The 8,553-nt window shown below is 40.6% G+C and overlaps 1 protein-coding gene across 1 annotated transcript; it reads right to left on the minus strand.

Moving 5' to 3' along the window:
• Positions 1–4,787: 4,787 nt before the first annotated feature.
• RPL21 (ribosomal protein L21) lies at positions 4,788–8,549 on the minus strand (the record flags this gene model as incomplete). The annotated part of the gene is made up of 5 exons (XM_010282811.1): positions 4,788–4,923; positions 5,798–5,948; positions 6,605–6,717; positions 7,828–7,889; positions 8,501–8,549. Coding segments are annotated over 5 exons (465 nt in total), but the record flags the coding sequence as incomplete, so codon positions are not given.
• Positions 8,550–8,553: the final 4 nt, after the last annotated feature.

Consider the following 8,553-nt stretch of genomic DNA (forward strand, 5'->3'; position numbering starts at 1 on the left):
CCCAGGAACCATCACCCAAAACCTCTTCCTCCAAAGAGTGGAAAATGAAATCAGCAACCTCAACCAGAGCTTTGTATATTTCTGGGTTCCTGAGCTGTACAGGTGCTGGCGATTGAAGCCACGTCCCTACCCAACACTTGAGCAAGGATGGCTATGACTATGTAAATCCCAGCAGCTACAACTAGATTCTTACATAGACCTTGGTAGAGCATCCATTGAGGTAGATGCATGGACATGAAAAGCTCATGATCTGTGTCTTCCATACCACCATCCTCAGCATTGCAGGAACTGCTGGTACTTTCTTTGCATGCAAGAAGACGATGGTCTGCAGCAGTAGGATGCCCCCTGCACTGTGGGAGACACCACCCACACCTGAGTCATGAGGTGCTACCTCAAACTCCTCAATGATGAGCCCAGTTTAACCATGTCTTTTCACCACACCCCCTGAACTAGGAGAACTAGGAGCCTGTCTGCCTGAGCTGGGACAGGGATGACCACTTTCTCTGGCAGGTGTATGCACAGCTCTTGGCACCCTCTGGACCAGTCAGGACACCCAAGCTCAGCAACTGTGCCAGCATCCTTTTGATCATCAGGGCCATGAACATGCTGAGTCTAGGATTGTACTGAGAAGGACAAGAGAGACATCAAGAGGACTGTTTCCCCCATCCAATACATACAAAAGCGTAAATTGTTAGTACGTCCTCATGGCAGCTGCAGGTAAGCCTCCCACCAGGAATAGGGCTAGAGGTGTCTTCACATCCCTTGCCCCCCTCAGGCACACACGCTTCACCTGCTCCCTCCCAGGTCCTCAGCCTGCAGCCCCTGCACACAGGCATGGTCCCTCCTCCCCAGCCCGTTCGGTCCATTCGTTGACCCTTCCCAGCCACACACGGTATTAGCACTAACTGCACTCAGGAAACCTCAGACCTTGGTGTCACTGAAAAAGATGAAGCTGATGGCTCAGGAGAAGGCTTCCTTGCTGCTTCTCTAAGACAGGAGTTTTTGGCAGGGCCTTTGGCAGCGAACCAGCTGCAATGGTTCGAGGCAGAAAAATCTGGAAAGGAGGAGACAGCTCAGTCCCCACCTCCTAAATAGGCTCTGTGGAACACAGACAAAGCACTACTCCGAAGTGTAAGGGCTCGTGCTAATCCCTATGCACTTCACTCTCCACATGTTGCATAGGGACAGCCTGTCCACCAGCCCTGGAATCATAATGAAGTCCCTGTGCTAGAGGGGGACTGGAAGACGGGCAACATACAATACTGAACTTCTGTGGAATTGGATTTTAAACTAGGAATTCCTGAATTCTGCTAGCTCAAGGTGTGTCCAATTCTATGGAAAACCTACAGCTTCACAGATGTCACAGAAGTTCTCCACAATTCAAAAAATTGTGGAATGAACAAAATTCAACCCTGTCACGGTATGAAGAGAGGAAACACCTAGCCTGTAGCTGGCACGCTCGCTGCAAGGTTTTGTGTGCTAGGCACAGCCTCAGAACAGGAGGTTCTGGTTACAGATTATGGGTCTAGCATGTAAAACCCCTTCTAGAGCAAATCAAAGAGAAGAACTTGCAACTCCAAACACCGTAAAGAAACAGGCTTCCTCCACCCCGAGAGGCAGAGAGTCACCTCTGCTTCTGTCCCAAATCTCCCACAAGTTCTGCATACACCTAAAACTATTTCCTCATCATTTTCTGTTTTCCTCATCCTTCAAGAAGGGCGCATTTGAATTTAGACACTGGTTTCATGACTGAGGATGTCCTGACAGGCAGTTCTTCAACAACTTTGCTCAATTCACAGATCTCCCTCTTTTGTCAGGACAATGCAAAAACAGGGCAGCTGAACGCATGGGAAGCAAACTTCAACAGCAGATGCAGAGGTCTGTAGATATCTGAGCTCTGCTTCTGCAAACCTGAGATTACCAGGAAAACCACCACTGCACTGAGAGCAACTAATAGGTAGTGTCTATAAACCCAGGACAAGTTATATCCTAGTTAATTTGTCCTGTTTTCAAACATTAAAAAACCCAAAAAAGGTTATTCTCTTCCTACACAAACCCAGGTTCATTTTCAGTCATTTCTGGGAATTCTGACCAAGGAAAGCATTCGCTCCTCCTCCCAGCCCACACACAGCTTCCAAATATGCATTTAAGAGCACCTACTGTCGGCATGGTGACCTTAAAAATATTGAGACTAAATAAATTGAAAACTGTTGCAATGCGCAGCACCTCTGGAAGCACAGCTCTCACATGAGACCACTGCACACTGTCTAGTCTTATTATTCCTAATTGTAGAAAATAAATTCAAAAGTTTAGAACTATCCACCACTTATAGTTACTGTTGACCCCGTTTCATCATGCTACAAGCTAATCCACTTGAATCTTGACAGTTGGGTACAAAACAAACACAGAACCAAAATAACTTACACAAGCATACATATGAAGAAAATTTAGAATACCATCACCAAAGACCATACCCAGTAAAACCTCCCACTGAACTCCTTCAGACAGAAAGCCTAATGGAAAACGATGCTTATCTTGTGAGTCAAATACCGATTTTCAATTGCTGTGGAAATCCACAAGCCAAAGCAGATAATTGTGCTGGTTTTGACTGGGATAGAATTAGTTTTCTTCATAGCAGCTAGTATGGGGCTATGTTTTGGATTTGTGCTGAAAACAGAGTAATACATGGATGTTTTCATTATTGCTGGGCACAGAGTCAAGGCCTTTTCTGCTTCTTACCCCACCCCACCCCACCAGTGAGGCGGCTGCAGGGGCACAAGATGTTGGGAGGGGCCATGTTGGGAGGGGACACAGCTGGGACAGCTGACCCCAACTGACCAAAGTGATGTTCCATACCATATGACATCATGCTCAGCATATGATGCTGGGGGAAGGAGAGTGTGTTTGGAGCAATGGCATTTGTCTTCCCAAGTAACCATTACGTGTGACAGAGCCCTGCTTTGCTGGAGATGGCTGAACACCTGCCTGCCGATGGGAAGTGGTGAATGAATTCCTTGTTTTGCTTTACCTATTAAACTGCCTTTATCTCAACCCAAGAGTTTTCTCACTTTTACTCTTCAGATTCTCTCCCCCATCCCACCGGGCAGGGGGGAGTGAACAAGCGGCTGCATGGTGCTTAGTTGCCAGCTGGGGCTAAGCCACAACATTAAATATAATAATAAGTTGTAAGTCTTAGTATATAGATCTAGCTGCTCCAAGAAAACCCCACGTCATCATAAAAGCTAAGTGCCTAAGCTGCAACAATGAAAATTAAGATAGATTCATCCACCTTGCTTCAGCAGATGGTGGTGTACTCTATGCCCAATACATGCATTGTCAAAATACAGTACTAATATCACGTATCTGTTGATGAGTAAGCTTTGTTCCATCAATAAGGCATTTCCAAAGTCATTCCAACTATACACCCTGCTCCATCTCCCGCGATGGGAGCTTGGAGAAACTTCAAACGCAGTACTCACTCACTGCGACTTTGAGCCTCCAGTGGCTAAAACCTGTCACCCTTCAGTACCAGGCCAAGCCAGACAATGACTTCAACATCCAAAACTCCATTCCATGAGAATGGGAACACTCACAGCTGAATGTCAGGTAAATGCAAACAGGCATTAATCCCTTAACTTACAAACAATCTGTACAGTTTGACACTTCTGCTTAAGGCACTTCAGAATTAAGAGAAAAAGCAAACCTCATTACCTCTCCATTCCTTACTCCCAAACTTACTAGCTATCCTACAATTGACTAGTCATCAGTAATTTTCAACAGTCAACATCTACAAATTGCTTGAGGTCACCACCTTCTCTAGTACCTCACTCTCTCTACATGTAGACATCAGTTTTACAAACCTTACTTGAGGCAGCTAAGCAACGCCTTACATCACACTTAGAAAGGTAAAAATATTATTTATCCATACCTGTAACACAGTTAAGCTTCAGTTTATGCATGTTCAAAGCTAACTAAGCAGGTTAACTTCAGCAGTTTCTTCTTTAACAAGCTTCACACTGTTCCAAACAAAGCTCACAAAAATAGCACCAGTTAGTAACTAGTTGGCTAAAGATGTTCTTCCATTCAACAAACACTGGGCATGTAGCACTGGGTTTTTGTGAAGTATCAGTAGATCAATGGGATGAGAAGAACGGAGTAGAACATCCAGGTAGGTGTTTCGATTAAAGAGACACACAATAAATGTACAAAATGTAAGCATTCAGCTATGCCAGGCGATTAAAATGATAAAAATCAAATTACAAAGGCTGGCAGTTTTGGTATTAAAGCCTTGTTTCTAAACTACTACTATTTCCTATGAACACTTATTGGCCTGCGGACATTCTAAAAATCTTTCTTTTGCATGTTACAATGGTGAAACTCCAAAATCCACCCACAGCCATTTCTTAAGAGGCTGTTTTCAAAACCAGTTTCCACAATTCTTCGGTATTAATCTGAGGCCCCTTAACCAAAAGCTTGTATCAATGAAATCTGAAGTCCATTACCTCTTTTCTCATAAAAAAAATTAAACCTTCAAGTGACACTGTAGAATTCTTGGTATACGCTCTTAAGTTTGCTGGCAAAATATTCCATGTTCTCTCATATTACCTCATGATCATCACTAAGCAAATTTCAATGTTCCCAGAATTTATGGTCTATATAAATGACCAGCAAAAGCTGCGGATGATTTAAATGACCAAGCACCATGTAAGGCAAGTTAAATAAACAAACTTCAAGAAAAGTTTTTTAAAGCATCTGTTAAAAAAAAAGGAATCAGCCACAATCACATACACTTGTCCAAAACCAGATCTTTAGTTTATTTTTTTTAAATGTGCATTATGCCATGAATTCATAGGGAATTGGCTCCAGCAGCTCTGGATCTTTGCCATTAGTTCTCACAAAGTGTGCTTCTCTTGGTGGAGCAGGCTGTAAACAGAAAAAAGGAAAAAGAAAAAAGAAAGCTTATGGCACTAAAATTCAAAAGCAACCTTACAGAAAATTCATTCTGACAACCACTTAACACATTATTATATAAACATTACAGCAATCTTACCATCCTTAGTCTCTTTAAAATTTGATTCAAAGAACAGCAGTAAAATGATCTGCTAGAAAGAGCGCTCGACTTTCACTGCTGAATGAAAAACCTACTGTTTACTTGCTGCAATTTACTATATCCAAATTACCATGAAGTGATATACCCCAGGTCTCCAGAAGCAACACCCATTATCTCCTCTCTAAAGTCTAGTTATTCATTCTTTTCTTAAAGGTTACATCAGAAACTGTTGCAGCTAAATTCAACTAAACCAGAAAACACTGATTCTAGAAATCAGCCAGAGCTTCTGCCGCCTATCAGCAACAGAAGAGGAAACATCCATCCCTTCGTTCACAGCCAAGGCTACAGCTCCTGTCCAGGAACAGTGCAGTTCTGTTCAGGCACCAAACATACCAGACAGGTCAGATGCAGACACATTGATGCTGCCACTCTACTATTTTAAAAAAAAAAAAGATAACAGGTAGCCTCCCACAAAAGGACTGTGAACACAAGTGAAGGTGGCAGCATTGGACACTTCCAACACAATCTGCCAGAGACCCGGATTTTTCAGAATGCTGTAAGCAGCTTCATTAAAAAAAAACCAAAAAATAAACCCACCTCACATTAAAGACAGACAAAAAGACCAAAGTTTACAGCATAACACACTTGTTTTGGATGAAAACAACACTTCACTCAAGTGGTTTGGTTCTAGCTGGGTTTTTTTGGTGAACTGAATCAACAATGTATTGACTACAATAAAAATATTACCTGACGTTTCAGCTGAACCCAAATGCCTTTTTCTTTTGCTTCCTTTTTTTTCTTTTCATTCTCCTTCACACGCTGCAGAAAGCTGTCTCTGCTCTTGGAATGTTTAATATGCTCAATACGCACATTAATTCTCTTGGCAAGAATCTTGCCCCTAAGAAAAGAAATCAGTTTTTAATTTACTGCACTTGAAAAAAGGCTACTTCAAAGGTAGTTTTACAGCCTTTAAATGAGTAACTCCATAAGCTCAATTTACAGATAATTTTTCTTTAGAGGGCAATCACTCAAAATACACTGCTGAGATACACATCAGATATGACTTACATAACTGAAAACTTACTCATATATAACAGTGTGCTAACAGTTTAGGATTAAGGTTGTGAAGAACACATAATTTTAACCTTGTAGCATACAAAGAATTATATTACCTTTGTACTCCAGTTCCTGAAAAAAACCAAACAAGCCACCAACTTGTCCTTTTCTGACTAAACTGCACAAAATCCAGCTGAATACAGCTGGACACAGCTACGAGTTAGTATTTAAAAAGGGCTTCAGTACCAAGTTGGCAGAAAATCCCCATTAGGTAATGTCTCTTTAAGTGCTGCTCAGAAAAATAAAAACTGTTTCCTCTGACAGGATCCAAGTCAAATGACCATCATTTGCTTGGGTTATAAAAAGGATATACACTTTACCCACCTTGAATGACCAATCAAGACAATAACTGTCTAACTGGCAAAGTGAAAGGAGGGTGCAATTACAGATCAACTTTCCCAAATACAAAGTTTCAATAAACAAAATTTCATTACTTACTTAACCTGCTTGTTAACAATAATGCCCACAGCGTGCTGAGTAACATTATATACCCTTCCAGTCTTGCCATGGTAACACTTGTGAGGCATACCTTTTTGAACAGTACCCATACCCTGTTAAGAGGTAAAACAAGAATAAAGTATAAACTTTAATGTGGGGGAAAAGAAAAAGTGCCACATCAAGGACCTTTCTTTCAGAAGTTATTTAAAGTACACATTTCAAATTACTTAAGATTGATTTTAAAATACTCTTAATATATTCGTACATTAGAATTTATAACCATGCATTTCGGACTACCAAATTTTGCTATGACAATTCTGGCTGCTTTCAGTGTCGGTGAAATGACTGATCACTTTGCTTTAAGCAAGCAATCACAGAAGACAATCATCATCAAGCTCCAGTGTGTCAAGAGGTGTTAATTCTCAACAGTTCTCCAGAAGTCAAACAACAAAGCAAATTACACCCCACCTTCTGTGTGGCTGTTATGAAAACTCTGCATTTCAAATGAAACTAAAGGATTCAACAGGAATTTTTGTTGAAAGGCTTTCAAATTCACTACAAATTAATTTTGGACAATACAGTTGAATTTAAAGGACAAGTTCTAGGAAATACCAAGTGATGGGAAATGTTGGTTCACTTCCCCCCACCCCCACCCCGTATTAATATATATGATGTATATTATTTCTTGGTTTCTAGTTTTAATGGGGATTTGCAATCACCATCCCTCTACATACTTATTTTAAGTATAGTCCTACAATGATACAGAGACACACACATAACTAGCAGCCCCATCACCGTAAAAAATGTCTCTTCTGAATAGCAGGTGCAAGTCAGGCAAAACATCTACTAGGCAGAACACCTACTGAAATGACAGCTGAGATTCCTATCAAAGTAGTGCTAGCAAGCACCATACAGCAACCCCAGTATTAGATGTGGCATCTTTCACTCACTGTTTTCAGCTGAACACACAGTAACAAAGCACAGCCAAATATCTTATTTTTATATATACAAAAACCCACGTAACATGTTATGTGACACTAAAGCATTACTATTGGTTCAGAAGCATTATCATTCCAGTACTGCTTCAAAAGTGAGCAGCAGGTGGGTACTTGTGTTGACACACAACCTAATAATAATAAAAAAAAAAGACTACCTCAAGAAACTGGAAGTTGAAAAGGATTATACTGCTTTAGCTTCTAATTACATAGTATTGTAGAACGTACCTTAATATCAACTATATCACCCTTCTTGTAGATGCGCATATAGGTAGCCAGAGGGACAACTCCTGTTAAGAGATACAAATTTGTATACTTATGAAGCCCACAATATCATACACACACAAAATGGAGTGGGTGACACATCATGCATTTAATAATGTCTTCTTAAATACCTCAAATTTAAATTCAATTTCAAAAACATAAAACTGAGAAATCAAACCATTGTTTTTAAAGCAGTAATTATCTCTTTACACTCTCCCAATTTTAAAAAAATCCAACTAACTCAGGAAAAGTTACAGCTTTAATCTCATTCATAACACAGAAATTGAAAAGGCATTAAACTATTTACTACCTCATTGTGAACACAGCTGTTACCACTGCTCATTGTTAAGAGACTTAAAATGCAGAGTTTTTTTCAAGTGTCACTGTTGAAATATTTTCTTCACCTTTAAATTAATTTTCAAGTACTGAGAGAATTATCATTGTTACTAGTGTCAAGCAACCACAATACCAATGTACAAGACCTGAGAGTTTACTTGCATATCATTCCACAGCATTCAGCCCAAGTCGTCAGAAATTGTTTGACACAAGCCACTGTTCCACAAATGTTACTTAGGGACTGTTGACATCTAACAGGTCAGTAACTTAATGCAGTGTTCTTACAACAAGGTATACTCACCATGCTTGCGAAACGGCCTCGAGAACATATAACGTGTCCCCCTTCTCTTTCCC

This window comes from Phaethon lepturus, unplaced genomic scaffold (assembly GCF_000687285.1).
Source record: "Phaethon lepturus isolate BGI_N335 unplaced genomic scaffold, ASM68728v1 scaffold12612, whole genome shotgun sequence".
NCBI lineage: Eukaryota > Metazoa > Chordata > Aves > Phaethontiformes > Phaethontidae > Phaethon > Phaethon lepturus.